This window comes from Rhipicephalus sanguineus, chromosome 3, assembly GCF_013339695.2.
Source record: "Rhipicephalus sanguineus isolate Rsan-2018 chromosome 3, BIME_Rsan_1.4, whole genome shotgun sequence".
NCBI lineage: Eukaryota > Metazoa > Arthropoda > Arachnida > Ixodida > Ixodidae > Rhipicephalus > Rhipicephalus sanguineus.
The window spans coordinates 195,511,554-195,529,299 of NC_051178.1; the positions used below are offsets into that span (position 1 = coordinate 195,511,554).

A 17,746-nucleotide genomic window follows, 5' to 3' on the forward strand; every position below is an offset into this window, starting at 1 on the left:
AGCGACGACGCGACGAGCTTTGCGGTTTTCCGAGGCGCCCCGAGTGGCGCGCACGTGCGCGACAGGGGAAGGAACGTATCACCGCTGCTGCCACCGCCACTCCGTCGCCGGATGCCGGCGAGCGACGGATGTTTGCCCCAAGGAAGCGCGTTTTATTATCGCGCCCTTTGTTTCTTTTATTCGCGAAGCGATCGGCAGTCGAGTAACAGCGGGGGGTTGCCGCCGCACGACGCCGAGGTGGTCCGACGTTGAGAGCGGCGCATCGTGTCTGGAGCCACCGCGGTTTCACAGCCGGAGCTGGCACTTCTGGCCCACGAGAGGCAACGATCCAACTAACTCCGATCATGGCGGGATATTCTACGTCACCGGCTCTATTCCCGTTGTTCCTGGTGTTCCTCTGGATGATGAGGACGCCCGCGTTCAACCTGGACACTCAATATCCTGTGGTGCTACCCGGACCAGGACCTGCGGGAAGTCACTTTGGATACTCCGTGGCTTTGCATGAGGGCGGCAAGCTTGGAATGCAGTGAGTACATGCGCCAGTAGAAAGTACTTTATCGGGCCTTCACAGTTGTATAAGCATGTATGCCACTGCATGTATGCATTGGAGCATGCATTGGAGCATTGCATGTATGCATTGCTGATGAATAGTTCACAGGGCAACGTCAGCAATGCTGTCAGCACAGTTTGAAGGGCGCTGTGCATGTTTTGCCGAGAAACATGCTCGAAAAGACGTCGGAACACTTTAGTTATTGAAACTTTTCTGCGGTTTACTTCACTTTGAGTTTTGTCGACGCAACCTTTCTTCTAAGGTTGACTTTCGTACTTGCCGAATTAAGTTTAGTTATTGTAACCGCGGTTAATTTTTTAATGCTTTCAGTCTGCGCCACTTGTGAAGAGAACCGGTATTAGGCTAACATCAAACTGGTCGTCGTTTTACATACTTGAAGTTATAAGAATCACGTTCGTAGATTGAAACTTCTGTACGCATATACATTTATTCCCCAATTAACTTGAGACCAAATGCGCTGCTAAACTGCAAGGGTTGTGAAGAAATTCACAGTAGCTTCTGGCATAAACGTACATGTTTCGACGATGGTTGTATTGTTTCGGAGTCGATGTCATCTGAAGCACACGATACACCTATTTGTGCTGTGCACTAAGAGATATAAACAAAAACTTTATTTCAGAATTTATGAAAGCATTGATAAGCGAACATAGTGTTGTGCAGCTGCATGGTAAGTCCTAGAACTCCCAGTTGTTCCTTTTGTACCAAGCCGCTCGCGGTGCCTGTGTTAAGCTGCGATCAGAAACAATTGTGATGAAAGCTTATTGCTTTGTTGGTTCAAAACTGTTTAATACACGTGCATTAGGCCATTGTACTATTCGTTAATCAAAGAAGGACATTATTTATTGGTTTCTGCGTACTGGCCCTGCATGCCTTTCTTTCTCTCCCCTCCCTCCCCCTACCAAGCACACATAATCACCGCTTATACAACTTCATCTCCTGTGTACCCGGGCGGAAATATGATAGTGCTCTTCCGAAGAGTTGAGCGCTGGTTTATTCTGTACGGCAGTTTAAAGAGGCAGTGGCGCAAAATAACATCGTACAACAATACAGATTCACAGAGGACGTTCTTATCAGCGACCGAGACCGCTTCCTTACATCGTTCTGGTCGGAAGCTCGAAGTCCACGCCATGTTTCATTTCCCTTTTTATTTCTTTCAGGACGTTCCTCTAGAGGATTGCATAATACTTGGGTTCAGAAATTATAAACATGCATTAAACAGAATGTTGAATATCATTTGATACTCTGTGCAGAACTTACCAAGGCCCCCGGCAGTATTCACAAAAAGTCCGCTACTCATTTATTATGACCGCTGAAAGCGAGATGATCGTGGTCGCCACTTCAAGAAAAGCTTCTGGGAATACCGGCTCAGAACGTGAAAAGGGTGATACTGTGGCAATCTTAGTGTTCTAAGAATTGAAAAAAAAAACTACAAAGGAAACAATATAGTAACGACGCGGGGTTGAGAAACTCGCGTCCCGTGCGATGAGATATGCAGGTTGATAGGGTGAAGCAAGGCGTGTGATTAAGCTCAGGATGCGACATTTTATTTAAAGAAGCAGAAAGCGTTCCCCCGGAGACGAGAAGGGAGATGCGATAAGTTAGGATTTGATTTCACGGAAGAAACACATGCCATATGAATGTCAGGAGTGAATGAACTTGGTTCATTGCGATGTCCTCATGGGTATAGTATAGTATAGTATAGTATAGTATAGTATAGTATAGTATAGTATAGTACAGTACAGTACAGTACAGTACAGTACAGTACAGTACAGTACAGTACAGTACAGTACAGTACAGTACAGTACAGTACGTTACAGCGTTCCGCTGCTGAACCCGACGTCATGGGGTTGATTCCCGCCCATAGTAGCCGCGTTCTGGTGCAGATAGGACGCAAGAACACAACCGCTACGAATGCACAACTGCTCTTGTGAATAGCACAGAGACCATCAAGTATGCAGATAACGTAAAACGTTATTACGCGATTGAGGTGATACTGCGAACAGAATGAACAGAGCAGGTTGTTGACAAATGGGCTGATAACTAATTATTAACTAACGTCGATCGAGAGCTGTTTATTTGAAAAGTGCTTAGTAGTAGATCGCTTTTTCACAAACCAAGCTGTGTAACAATTACAACTTTAAATACGTTGTTAACATGCTTGATCGAAAAGTTTCATTGCCAGTCTAATGACATATGGGTTCAGAAGTCATGTCACCACTAGGCCAAACTCGCTCGCTCGCTCGCTCGCTCGCTCACTCACTCACTCACTCACTCACTCACTCACTCACTCACTCACTCACTCACTCACTCACTCACTCACTCACTCACTCACTCACTCACTCACTCACTCAATCAATCAATCAATCAATCAATCAATCAATCAATCAATCAATCAATCAATCAATCAATCAATCAATCAATTAGTCAATCAGTCTAGCCAAGTAAAGCACTGAATACATAAAAGAAAGCATACATACTGTCATAAGGTGTTATTTGAACAATCGAACAACTAACAGATAAAAGCTGGATTGGCTGGAAAACGGTGGTAGGGGGGGAGGGGGCGTTGAAAGAGGACTGCCTTTCAGCTAAGTGCCGGTCAAGTTCAAGTGAAGGTTACGCGCAAGGGCAGCTGGGTTTCTAGAGAGATGCGCTTACGACACTTTCTGCCGGCGAAGTGAATGAAGCTGTATAAGCGTATGGAAGTTGAGAAGACTGTAGGAGGCCGCAGGAAAGGAGCCAGGAAAGTTTGGACATCAGAGTAAAGTGCTTCTCCTATGTGCTGGCTAGAAGGCGTTAGCAAGGGGACAAGTCCGATTTCATGTATCCGGGGTACGCGAAACGGGAAAATGCTTATATTAGGCAACCGCTGGACCTACATAAACAAAATGTGTGGCATTCAGAAAAAAAAAAGAAAGAAAGTGACAGTGTGCCGACTGTTCGAAGCATATTAGTTTATTTGGGTTTTCAGATTGCAGCAAATATTGCCAAACATTCTGAAATTTTAAGAAGTTTAAAAGCATCATTTATATCATACACACATTTATACAGGATTCTAGTTTTGGACTGGGGCGAGGGCGACGTGTGTTACCAAATCGTGGGGAGTTGCCCACTATTAGCCGGGTAATTCTTAGTCCCTCTAAGTGCGCGCAAGTTCCGATATTTTCCCGCCTATAAGTTGTAAGGTACAATGTATAGGGAGAGGTCTCTCTCTCTTTCTCTTGGCATCATGGGAAATATTGAGGGAGTTGGAGGGGATGGTATAAAGCTCCAGTACAAAGCACTGTCCTGTCGTACTGCTAGTAATTGTAAACATATGTCGCGATTCTGTAAAGTGCACGTACCATAGCTTCAAAGATATTTAACTAAAACAAAATAAAGTGGAGCTTGCTGATAGATAATCACACCAGAAAAAAATATGTATATGGGCGTACAGCTACAGACACAAGAGGAGACGAACTGTGGAAATTTGCTGTTTGATTTTAGTTTACTGCGTTCTCATATAGGTAATGCATCAACGACTAGCTCCCTCTCACATCACCTCTTCATTTTCAATCCTGCTCATAAAATGTTTCCCACCCCATTCACCAGAACAGCCATGAAACAATGGTCAGTCTGATATATGGGTCATTCCATATCAAGTGGACTCGGTGGATTTTTGACCATCTACGATGATGCTGAAAAAAATCGTGCTAGTATATGTGAGTGTGAGAACCAGTTATTGAGGCGTTATATTTCGGGAAAAAATGTAGTGTCGCCTAGCGAGCGCTTCGAACTTTGCGAATGGAAGTAAAGTAATTTATACAAAGTTACTGGTTTAAGCCATTACTACGCAAGAATTTTTTTCTCAATCTGAAGGCGCTGATCTTTCATGACTATCACTCACAGCGGCAAGAGAGTGCTAGCAACTCTCTTTGCGAGAGTAAACGCTTGTCCCATATTTCACTCCATTTTCAGGAGTGCTGGGAACTCTCTGCTGCACAGAGTAGGCATGCTCTCTCGACAGAGTTCTGGTACTCTGGCTGAACCAGAGTGAACAAGCTCCCTCGCCAGAGTAAAGTCACGCTTTTGAAATGGAGTACATAGACTCTCGGCTGGAATTGCGCTACTCCCTCGCAGAGATTTACAATGCTGGTTGGGCTAGAGTGCATGAACTCCCTCCAAGAGTAGAATCGCTCTTGCTGCTAGGACTAACGTTTAAAAAAAAGGGAAAAAAAAGAAATCCTTCGTACGTTTTCTACAATGTAACAGTGAACCTGGCTGAAATGCCTCAAACTTACCTCTAACATACACAGAACTCACACCCGCACACTCATTCATACACAACACAGCAACACTGAACATATGCACTACTGGCGCTGCACACAACCATACACCCGGTAACCGGTATATATATCCATGATGTCTGGCCCCCCTTCCAGTGCCAGTGGCAAAAGCTCTGCTGTGCGTATTTACACAGCAAATGTACATGGAACACGTGTAAATATCTAATGATCTATTGTGATACTGTTGGCACATCGATCTTTTACTATAAAACAGCATAATATTCAACACTGTTTTCATTCGTAAATTCCAAATATCAGCTGGGACTCTATGATATCGGCTCAATACCGTACAGCCGCTCATGCCCAAATCTGAGAGTTGTAGTCACGCGCTTACAAATACACTTGCGGCGATCTTTTACCAGGGATGGCTGATGAATACTTTACGACGTTACGATCTGGCGTCCGCTCGGACATGCGGTGCCGCGGCAGGCGCGGCACGTACGCCAGAAAATCAACGACGGTCAACATCACCACAATGCAAGCGCATCTCTGGCGATTCTCGCACTTTCGCTCAACCTCGGTTGCATTTTAATGCATTCAAAGCTTTCGACGATAAAATGCGCATTCTTCAACCTTCGTCAGCCACTTGCGCCGAGATCGGTCGCACTCAATATGACCCGTACGACTCCCAGCGAAGGTAGGCCTAGCGCACCTGCCGAGTCCGTGTGTACATGCTGTCGGCACTTCTGGGTTTAAGGATACGCAATTCCGACGTGTAAAAATGAGTGTACAGTAGAGCTTTAGTATCGGTTAACCTGAATGAACCATTTTTTCTTGCGTGCGGTGTTCGTAAAAGAAGCGATGGGCATCGTTACGACGCCGCTTTCAGCAAACGCACCCCGGCAGCCACCGAAAGCCGCCGGGCGCACTCGCCGGCACTTCGCAGACACAGACTTGTCAATTAGTACGCCTTGTTGAACTAACATGATGGCATACTTTCTTGCACGTTCAATTTGGTGTTTGGCGATCGGTTATGTATGTAGTTGCACCTATCGATTCAGATGCAAATCAGTACATTGACACGGGCGCTGTGCGGGTGTATCGTCGATAGCGCGAGAAAATACAGGTTATTGAATGTCATTCGTGGTCATCAGCTGTTTTGTGTGTTATGAAGACGCGAATTTTATTTGAAAAGGAAGATCGCGTCTATCTTCAGTATGCGACCCGTAAAGATGAAGTCGAGCGGTGAACTCTGTCTTGACTAGTCTTTTTACGGCAAGAGTGCTGCGTTGGGGCGTGGCGTAGTGGTAGAGACCTCGGCCTGAGAACCTTATGGTGGCAGGTTCGATTCCTCCTGCCGGACGTTTTTTTTTTTTTTTTTTCTCACGACTCTTCTTTTATTGCAATAATGCTTTAGTGTCTACCTTATTCCAGTGGCAATTAGTTTGTGTCGTAAACTAAGTTGGCGATGCGTTAGAATTTTCCGATGTTCGAGGCTTCGAAGCATGCCTCTGTTGGCGTTTCAGAAACCAAAGGTTTACGATCACAAACACTTTCTTTTGTTATTACTGAAAGCTATCCTATTAACTTGTGCTTGTGTCGTCCGTTTCTCCCTTTGTCCACGTTTTTCGCGCAGTTTTTACAGAATGCATTACCAACTCGCCCAACAGTCTGTTCTCCTATTAACTTGCACAATAAAGTGACATCTGTGGCGTCTACGCTCGGAGGATTATGGTTAAGAGACAGTTATATATCGCTGTGCGGCGTCGGCCAGAAGCTAGCGCTAGTTTGTACTCCGTCTGCTTAGGAGGGAGTTCCCGACCCTGTTCACGCTACGTCGGGGCGGGAGTTCCGTGGATTGGGAACTCTATCTGAGTAGCAGAGAGTTCGCGGTCTCTTTTACTCTGCCTTCAAGGAAAGAGCAAGTTCCGCGGCTAACTCTCCACTACTCCCCCACGGCGTTAAAGAACTCTGGCGAGAGTAACACAGTCGCTCTACCCTCGCAGTACTCCCTCTACATCTGTGAGTGATATGATAGTTTATTCATATTTGTTTTAACTTTCACTATTTTTGGCCTTGACGAAAAATGGCAGAATGCTGCAAGTTTAGCGTTTTTTAGAAAAAAACACATATATTTCTCGCGAGTAATATATTCGCATTTTGGGCTTCATACGTTCATATAATAAATGATAAAAATACCGCGGGAGTGAATGAAGCAGAAACATTGCCACAATATTGTGAAAAAGTTGGAAAAAATAGCATTTTGACCTATTTTGCGGTTTCATTTTCGCAATGTAGCGGTCCAAGTAAAAATATGGCTTATGCATCGTTGTGTAGTATGTTTTGTTGGTATAATATACAGAAAGTTTGAATAGAGTTATTTTTGTTTTAAGCGAGAAAAGAATTTTCGAAGTGAACAACAAGGTTTTGCGAAGTTTGCCTTTGCCTTGCCTTCATTGCTTAGAACGTTAGCGCAGGATTTCAGTGGGTGCCTTTTCGCAGCATCTAATGTAAGTCATATAACTCCTTGTTAGTTATTTAGGTAATACTGCTGTATACAACGTCAAAAATGCCAATTGTGCTAAAACGAAGGAACGGTATCTTTCCCATTGGACGATCAAAGGGCAGGTAATATACAACCGTTTCATAGTCCAAAGGGTCAGAATTATAATGCAGTCTACGGCCTGCAGGACAATTTTAGGGCATCTTGTTTGACTTCTGATAATTAAGTTACATGAACTTACGTAATAATCAACGCCATAATTAAACTATAGTTTGTTAAGTACGCAAGAAAACACCACATTCATGAACTATAGAGCGAAGATCGACCGTCAAGCAGTTTGTTCGCTGGAGTGGAGCTTGACATTTACTCAGCGTATCACATCCGGTCGTTTCACGTACTTTGACAGCTGACCTTGGGGCTGCATGAAATCGCTCGCCGAATCGCGGATGGGCTCTTATATAGGACAGGCAGCCATGACTCAACGACTGGAGCTCGTATCAGTAACGTTCGCTTATCTGAATGTCGTTGCTTCGTCAGATTCCCATTTATACACTGGGATGCAATTCTACGGAGTCAAAGCTTAGCCGCTACTGCCTAAATGCGACAATAATTGTGTTGGTTCCATAAAAGTAAGCTGAAATTGAATAAAGGTGGGACATTCGCTATGATCAATCTAGAGTTGTATGATCATTCTTTTTCGCATTTAACAGCCGAAGTGGCTTAGTGGTTATGGTGCTCGGCTTCTGACCGGAAAGACGCGGGTTCGATCGCGGCCGCGGCGTACTCATTCCGATGGAGGCGAAATGCCAGAGGTCCACGTACTGTGCGATGTCAATGCACTGTAAAGAACCCCAGATGGTCTAAATTGCCCGAAGAGCTCCACTACGACGTCACTCGTAGCCTGAGTCGCTGTGAGACGTTAAACCCCATTAACCAACCAATGTTTTTCAGCTTCAGTGTATATATATCTGGTATGGTTTTATAAACGCGGATAACGAGGCGGACGCCACCTTTTGAAGTCAACCGTGCGTTAATTCTTTTTTTTTTTCAGAAAGGCAACTCACACATTAATGACGCTGCTGTAGTGACTATAACGACTGCGTTGACTATAATGGGAGACGGAAAGAGCGGTCACACTTGACAAATCGAATACGAAATGAAGTTGCTGCATTCGGTGTATGAGAGAGAGAGAGAGAGAGAGAGAGAGAGAAAGAAAGGGAAAGGGGAAGACAGGAACATTATGGCATTAACCAAGCACGTGCCCGGTTGGCTACGCTATGCAATGGTGAAAAACACGTAGACAGTATAGACAAGAAAGAAATTAAAAAGAAGCAAAACAGAGAAATAAGACACACAGAATACCCGCTAACAGTTAACAAGCGTTCGTAACGTACAGTAGATTCTAAGAGGCACAATATGGTCTTTGTGGCCGTATTCGGCTTACAAGTCTGCATAGGGTATAGGACATCTTGTGGAGAAACTTGACTGCCGCCCTTCAGTGTTGCTTAAGCGTGTGGGCTAGGCGAAAAAGGAGGGATGGGGGAAGGGGGCGTATAGGAGGTGAACGGGTTGTCCGTCATGTTGGGCTAACGGGCGTTGACTGAGAGTTCAGTTACAGCTTCTAAACACATCACGACGCGCGTTTGACCTAATGACAGCTTGAGATACATCGCTTCAGTGTGAGCAGCGGCAGGCCGCCCTTTCAGTGTACGTTTACTCCGCGCTTGCCTGATAAGGATGTGTGAAAGAAGTGCGGCTCGGAAGGAGCAAAAGGGGAGAGTGTGTGGGGGTTGGTGTCGTCTTTGGTTGATACCAGCGCACAGAGTTGAGCACGGGCCCGCCCTGAATGCAGAGGCGAGGCCCCACGCAAGAAACGTTCGCGCACCCGAGTCGGTTAGTCGTCGCCGTCGTCCTGCTGTCTGACGCCTCCGCCCTGCGTGTATCATACACGCAGTGAGCACGGAAAGGAAGCGCCCCACCCTGGGCCGCGATTTCAAAAGCCGTGCGAGCTACAGCGACACACGCTACATCGGCGGGGAAGGAGAGTCGTGTTTGCTTCTAACCTCCTCCTTTTTTTTTTTTTTTTTTACCGGATTTCAGAGCGGAAGGCCGTTTTCCAGCCCTCATGAATCCTCAGCGGATGTAACTGCGGCAACGTACGGTTGCTGTTGTGGGTCGGCGGCTTTCGTCGTGGACGGAACGTCTCGCAGTACTTCCTTAATGGCAGGGAGTTGATAACTAAACTGTAGTACACTTGGAAAACCAGCGCGAACACGACGGAGACACAAGAAGACAAGACACTCGTCCTGCGTCCTTCTCGTCTTGTTTCTTCGTCGTGTTCGCGCTAGTTTTCCAAGTATGCATCGTTTCCGACTCGCTCACCTCTCTACCCTATACCGCTACAGTTTACTTGTACATCGTCGTCATAATAATAATCATCATCAGCTGATTATGCCCACTGTAGGACAAAGGCGTCTCCCACGTGTCGCCAATCGATGCGGTCCTGTGCTTGCTCCGGCCACTTTATCCCCGCAAACTTCTTAATCTCATCTGCCCACTTATAGCTCCCTGCCTCCCCATCGCCCACTTGCCTTCTTTCGTAACCCAGTCTGCTACTCTCAATGACCAGCGGTTATCCTGCCTTCACGCTACATGCCCGTTTCTTCTTCTTGAATTCGGCTTGTACATCGCATCCCCACAATTCCGGGATTTGACTGATTCGTGCGGCTTTAACATCATACACTGTTAAATGACCGAGTCCACTTGTCATAGCGTTGACTCCAGCCACCTTCCCTGTTCAACGAAGCAGAGTAGATGGCTGTCTGCAGCCATCTACTCTGTTTACCTTTTATTTTTGTTCGCTCTGTTGCCCATTACACAACAGCCGCTGTGCACATGCTCATTATCACTATATTTTGCTCGTTCGGCAGCCTGAAGTAAATAATCGCATGCTCGTACGCTATAGTGCATGCATCAGTGAAAGTCTCCCAAGCGTAACACTGTTACATTATTCCCTCTAAGGCCAGCCTTAAATTTCTTGGAAGCAAATGAGTCATCACCCATGCCCTATTTCTGCACATAAAAGGTCATTAAGGCACACTTAAACAGAGCGCCCAAGGGTTCGGACGACGGTCTCTACAGCGTGTTCGCGAACGCGCCCTGTCGAAAATGAATAACGATATTTTAAAGAAAGGTGATTTGCGTTGAGCCGTACACATTGGGCTCGAGGGCGTGCACAGAACGGGCAGAAACGAGGGCAGGGATGGCGCTTTCCACTGGGGCAGGAAACCAAGCCGCCCACTAAGTAAAACATAAGAGTAAGAGTTTGCAACGCGCCCTGAACATATACTGCATAACTGCTTTAGGCTCAGCCTCGAGAATAACGCGGGCCACTGACGAAGTCAGTCATGCATGCGCTCTCGCAAAAGAAGGTGCCTGAAAGTGCAACGCACCTCCGTCTCGGAGCCGAGGAGCGATTTCGACAACCGCACTGCTCGCCTCAAAAATCGATGCGCTTGTGCCAGGACACCATAGCGGCAAAAGTTAAGCTCCTCTTCCCACCTCTTTCGCATGCCCGCTGAGCGCGGTCGGTTTCCTTGACACTAAGAATTTATTCTGTATACGGTGTGTACACGTCGACTACGCTGTCACACCCTTCCTTTTATATGAGATCCATCGTTTCCTGTGTAAGTGGATGTGTTCCACATATATCATGGAGAAATTAGAACACTGTGACTCTATAGTATACATATGGTGTCCTCGGCTATATAGTGTCCTCCGCGATCGGCTTCGAAATGTGTCAGCGTTGCTATCGTGCGCGCCAAAGTTCACTCAGGCGTTCTATTCTCGACATTGTGAAATTTAAGCAAATTGTCAAGGTCTGCAATGGCGGCGTTTTGAGCTATAATCATAGAGACCGTAGCTTCCGTGTGGGCCAATAAACGATAACAAGATGAAGAATTCGACAATGTAGCGGCATTTGACCATGTAGACCAAGTTACTCTTCGACTTCGCAACGACCTACGCTGGATGCCCATCGCAGAGGCTCATCCGAAAATGGATGTGGTGATCACGTGTCATTATGAGTGTCGTCTCTTTTCCATTAGAACGATGAGGCCGTAAACTTACACCTGGTCTGCCTGTTGCTTCACAGCAGTATGCACACAACGTTTTCGTTCGTTCGTTCGTTCGTTCGTTCGTTCGTTCGTTCGTTCGTTCGTTCGTTTGTTTGTTTGTTTGTTTGTTTGTTTGTTTGTTTGTTTGTTTGTTTGTTTGTTTGTTGCATTTTTGTCTTCCGCGTTTTTCTACTCTCTTTGATTTGAACCTTATTTTTACCTCTCACAGACCGCAAATAAGCCATGAGCATTTTGCTGATTGTTTTCAAGTTAAGAAAGAGGATTGTACTGCCATTGTTTCTTGCCTTTTTTGTTGTAATACCAAATTGCTTATTGTGCCCTTGAAACTAAGTGTGCACTGCGGTTGCGCAGGGCCCTCGTCGGTGCCATCCGGGCAAACTCGTCGCACCCAAAGTGGCAGGGAATTTACGAACCCGGCGTGCTGTATCGCTGTCCGCTGCTCGAGGAAGGCCGGCCCTGCGTCGAGCTCGTTGTCGACGCTACGGGTGAGGGTGCATGGCACTGTACACGCTGCGGCAGCAGGAAACCTAGTACATGAATGCGTGCCTGTCGGCAGCTGAGCAGGAACTGGGTATACATCGCATCACGGGACCATTAACCGGGTGTTTGCGTTCATATGTGATATAACGCAAACCTGCCTTGCTCTACTTATCCCTGCTTAAGCGTGGCATGTAATTTTGATCATGATGAATTGTGAGCTCTCCAAAGTGCTTTCTGAAACTTTGACCTTGTGATGTTAGCACAAAATTTTCATCATTTGACTCATTGCAGTTGTATTGCAGTACGCATTTATATTTTTTTACGTACTGTACCGATTTTTGTTTATTTCTGCAAACAAGAAAGCAAGTATTCGTTTGTATTCACTTTAGTGCCGTCCCACCGCCAACCCTATGTAGTGCCTTTCGGTTTTTTAGGATTATCCAAATAAATACTGACATTCTGAAAACAGAGAGAGAAAAGACTCTGTATGTGTGTGTGTGTGTGTGTGTGTGTGTGTGTGTGTGTGTGTGTGTGTGTGTGTGTGTGTGTGTGTGTGTGTGTGTGTGTGTGTGTGTGTGTGTGTGTGTGTGTGTGTGTGTGTGTGTGTGTGTGTGTGTGTGTGTGTGTGTGTGTGTGTGTGTGTGTGTGTGTGTGCGTGCGCGCGTGCGCGTGCGTGTGTGTGTGTGTGTGCGTGCGTGCGTGCGTGCGTGCACGCCTGATTTGCTGCCACTACAGCAGGGACTAGTGGGCAGAAAACGAAGAGTTAAAGGAAATAGAGAATAGGTGATGTTCGCGCACATAAAAACAGTGTTCATCGGGCAATCACGGACGTTAACAGGCATCCGTTGTCTTGACAAAGTGCAGCAGTGCCCTTACGGCCCACAGCGCAGATGATGGTCAAGGTCATGGTCCCAGGTAGATAACAATGCTGTGAGGACGCTGTACGCGCGGGACCCACAACACGTGGCATGCTGCATGTGTACACGTCTGGTCTCAAATCTCACTGACGGTCTCTTGTGCAAAACAACGCGTTTGATTCATTTCATTAAGCAAGACTACGTAAAACAGCGCACTGTGCAGAGCGATACTCGAGTTCGTCGTGATAATAAAACAGCAAAGCGAGCGCTCTGCAACGGTTTTCGAGGGCTTAAGCACACCACCGCCTTCATTCGTGGTCAAATAATCAAGCTACGAATCGTTTCAGGTAACGAACTCCACGATGATCACATCGAAACTATGCGCTACCATGACCTGAAGGACAACATGACCCTAGGCATGTCCCTCGACGTTTCACCCGACGGGAGCGTTGTGGTAAGTGTTTTCAGAGCAGATCTTTTATGTTTCACGATTATATAATAATTGTTGGAGTTTAGCGTCCCAAAATCATGATATGATTATGAGGCACGCCGTACTGGAGGGCTGCGGAAGTTTCGACCACCTGGGGTTCTTTAACGTGCGCATAAATCTAAGTACACGGGCCTCAAGCATTTTCGCCTTCATCGAAAATGCGGCCGCCGCGGCCGGGATTCGATCCCTTCATTTCACGATTCAAACGCTTGTGAAGTCAAATGAAGTCTACGTTTGGTAGACCTCATTTGACCTCACTCCTTCTCCCGTTCTTAATTTATTCTTTAAGGGGAACAGGTCAGCATAGGCGTGCGCAGCGGTCTCCATCGGGGAAGGAAGGGGGGGGGGGGGATTTCACTGCAGCGCTTCTCCCTTCCTCTTCCCGACCCCCTCCCACTGAGGCCCTTACGATCAGAACGCAATGCAACGGCGAGGTATTAGCCACCACCCCCTCGCCCACTTGCGCACGCCTATGCACGTCAGTTAAGGTCAACTTACCGGAGAGGAGAGATTAGGGCGGTGATCGAGGACGATTCTGTTGCATGCGCTTCGACACGAGGTGCCAGGCAATGTCAAGATGATGCATCAGCATAAACAACCCGAGAAATCTTTACTGGTTTCGTATATGCGCACGTTTGCAAATCACTTCGACAAAAACGAGAAGGAGGTCGAGGTTACGAGAAGTCGAGGGAGATCTCGACCAGTCGGGTTCTTGCTGTCACTTGAGCAACGGCCTCTGCGGTGGATGAACTGGTCAAACTTAATTATGGCAACGAATGATCGTGTCTCCGGCAGTCTTTTTTTGTTTCTGCACATCTTGTCGGAACTCCGTACCCCCTTCTTATTACAAAGTCACGCTTTATTTGTGTTATAAAAACAACTACGCTCTCTCTTAATTGCTGCATAGTCTTCATTCCTGCATGTTATAGGCTGCTATATGAAAACTCTGTCGTTATGGGTGCAACTACAGTACATTGCAGACACTAGCGTAGCCAGGGTGTGGGACAACCGTTCCCCTCCCCCCCCCTCCTTGAAAAAAATTTCTTGCTACGTCACTGATTGCAGAGTATGGTCTTCAGTAACGTATTACGTTTAAACGTCAACGAAATTAATGAACCGACATCCAACCGGATATGTTCAGAGGCATTCAGCAGTTACGGCGCAAAACGTTAATATCCAAGGCCAAAACGCACTTTTCAGGCGACACATCAAGTAACGGAAGTGCGTCAAGCGTGTTGTGCGACGCAAAGTAAACCGGAATCGGCGCATCCTTTAGGTTCTCCACTGTGCTCGAACAGCCCTGCGTTATCTGAGACCTTAACGACGAGGTATCCTGCGGAGAACGGAAAGCCCGTGAACTTACACGTTTGGAGTCACGAATACATTGTCGTCAATAGCCTCGGGAATATCCCGAACTGAAGACAGGCTTCCGCTGTGATATTTTAGATTTCGTCGGAAGCCGGGCGAACTTGCAACGAATGATCGTAATATCAACGTACTTCGCTGTGGAGGGGAAAATTTCAAGCTTTCTGAAGCATTGGACTGTTGGGAATGTTTGTACATGTGTTTGTACGTTTCCTTTGCATGTGTACATGTGTCAATGTGACATATACAAACACATGTTTGTATCTATGTCATTTTCAAGTTTTTGAAATATGCGTGGATGAATTTATGGCGGAACATTGTATTGCTCTTTCCGTGTTGCTTATAACAATAATAATAGTAGTTTTCCTGGCAATGATAAAGGAATCTGCGGGTAAAACCTGCACGTCATTATAAACACCACATCTCGTGCTTAGCGCGTAGAAATTGCTACACACATAACTTGCCCTGCGGGCGTTTGTTCTTGTTTTTTTTTTTTCACAACTGAAAGCTAAAATTGCGTATAGTCTCGAACAACATTTAACTTTCGATCCAAAGCGTCGCCAGCGATGTTGCCTAACAAAGCGTAACCAAATGCTAAATGCAATTAACCATGGCTGCGACACAAGCATCAAACGCACATTTATCTTATTCTTTTCTTTCTTTAGCTTTATTTTTGTCCGCGTCTTCATACGGAGACTGCCCTGACTTGAAGGACACTTTAAATCAAATGTGTTTCTATTGCTTCTGAAGTTTATTCCGTGACGTTTGTTAGTGCAATGTATACAACGAACGCATTTGCAAGACATGAAAGAAATTTGTTCCGTCTTCCTTTTCAGGCCTGTGCACCCCTGTGGAAAAACAAGAAGTGGTCCGGAGTCTACCTAGCTAATGGCGCATGTTACGTGCTCGATCGAAACCTCAGGCAACCTAAGAAACTAGTCCCTCTAGTCAAAAGAAGTGAGTATTCTTTTTTTCATGCTAGCTGCACGTTTTCAATGATATTGGAACTGGCTGCATGCACATCGTCTTTCGGATGTGATTCGGCCGATCTTTTCTCCATACACGTTTGGTCTTCCTGGCTTCCATAGGCCTCTACTAAGAAGTAAGGCAGAAACTCTTTACTGGGGAGTTGTCGTATAGTGCGGAGCATTCTTATAAGAGCTGCTTATTTCGCTTACTAGGTCTATTTTGGCTAGAAGCAACAATGTAAATACGGATGCGATAGCATACAGTGATAATGAGAGACACCTCCAATAATATACCGCGTACGCAGTGACGCTCTCCCAATGAGCACGTTTTGCCACGAGTGGCATGTTTGATAGCATTAAAGACAGTACAAGAGCTGTGTTGTTTTAGCGCTTCCTACAGCGCATAACTTGCCCGCTAAAGAGCCCGTTCTAACTGCGCATCTGCAAAGGCTGTCAGCTTTTGCAACTTTTTTGTTTATATATTTAGTTTTTGCATTTTTGCATGCCCTACACGCTCGAGCGGTCGCCTGCGCCATCGCCTCCTCGACCAGTGTAGTCTGTCTGTTGTAGTTTTGATTTATTTATTTTTTGTTAGCATAGCCCGCTCACGAGCTCGCTTTCGTTCTAACTGCGAAACCGCAAGCAGCTGTCTGTTGTTGCAGATTTTATTTTTTCTCGCATTTTATTTTTTCTCACTTTTTCTCACTTTTATTTTTGCCCGCGCTGCGCCAGCTGCCATGGACTCCTTGTGGCTGTATGTTGTTGCGGCTTTACTATTCGCATAACTTGGCCGTGCAAGCGCTTTGTTTTAGCTCCAATGGCTCTTCAATGGGTATTCTCAGTTGCGGTAGATTCGTCGCTGTTTTTTTTCTTTTTTTGCATGACGTATACGCGCCACCGATTTTCTGCGCGTCAATAGCTCCCCCGTAGGATCTGTCTGTCGCAGCTTTTTTTTTTTTTTTTTTGCGCATAACATGCCCGCGCTTTTGCATTGCGGGTTTTTCACTACACGACCCAGCACGAATGGATCAGAACTCGGTCGCATACCTCGACAAAGATTGCTTCTTATTAGAACAGACGAATAAGAAAGGAGCCTATCACATCCAATAATATGCCTAAGTTCTGCGTGATTCATCTGTCTCTCTGCGTATCATTTTACTTGCATGCAAAACACGAATGCATGCTCGCATGTTCTTGTAAGAGATGCATTGAACAGGTCTGCCCAGAACATGGCATGCACGAATGTGCTTAGAGAGCGGAAAGAATCTGAGAACTATCCGTGGCCCGTCGCATGACGGTCAGCGGTCTGTTCTGTTGGTGTTCAGATTATATCACAGCTCCCCTTCCCCATCCACTTATTGAATACCACTACGTTGCTTTCGGGAACACCGATAACTTTCGCGAAATGCCCGTTTCTCTTTTTGCCAAAAAAAAAAAAAAACAGTGCGTGTAACAAAGAACTTACTTCTGCGCACGTATATACTACGCATGTAGCGCCTGGCGTCTTAATTTCCGTTAACGAGCGCCAACTGAATGTGCCTGAGACCTCTGCATGCTGCATGCCTGTACTTTTGTGTAAGCAAGTCACGCCGACATATCCCTGCGTCCTGTTGCTAATATAGGCTTAAGGCCACTTGATAAGGCCCGGCGCCCATTCGACAGGGTCGCCGCCTTGTGCGAAAGCAGGTCACGCCGACACGTATACATACGGCGCCCTGTTACTAATAAAGCCTGCCCTCCGTTGAATGCGCCTGCGACGAGCATTTGCCGCAGACATTTACGTCCCTCCGTTCCTAGAATGCCTGTCGGCCATTCGCTGTATACCACTGCACGGTTGCATGCCGAGTACGAACGTTAAATGCCTACGTGGCGCGCGTTCTTACTCGCTTGTTCTTCTCTCGTTCGCTGCATGGTGTGGCTTCAGCGAGCTGTTTCAATTATGTCACCGGCATCCAAACTACAGCTGTACTCGCTGTTTGCCCATGCATTGAAGATCTTGCAAAAAATCATGACACTTGATCGCGGAGGCAAATATACCGTGGCTGAGGCCTTAAAAAAAAAAAAAAAGATCCCGCTCTTTTCTCAGATAACAATGCAAGGTAGCAACAGGGAAC

The 17,746-nt window shown here is 46.2% G+C and overlaps 1 protein-coding gene across 2 annotated transcripts in view; it reads left to right on the plus strand.

Annotated features, from left to right (window-relative positions):
- Positions 1–17,746, plus strand: part of LOC119387980 (integrin alpha-11) — a 56,959-nt gene continuing 39,213 nt past the window's right edge. Inside the window, exons 1-4 of one of the 2 annotated variants that reach the window (XM_037655574.2) lie at positions 1–526; positions 11,824–11,957; positions 13,157–13,263; positions 15,501–15,621. In XM_037655574.2, the coding sequence (XP_037511502.1) occupies positions 345–526; positions 11,824–11,957; positions 13,157–13,263; positions 15,501–15,621 (544 nt within the window). In that variant the 5' untranslated portion in view covers positions 1–344. The remainder of the gene's footprint in view (positions 527–11,823; positions 11,958–13,156; positions 13,264–15,500; positions 15,622–17,746) is intronic. The other variant, XM_037655575.2, reaches the window with a different exon arrangement.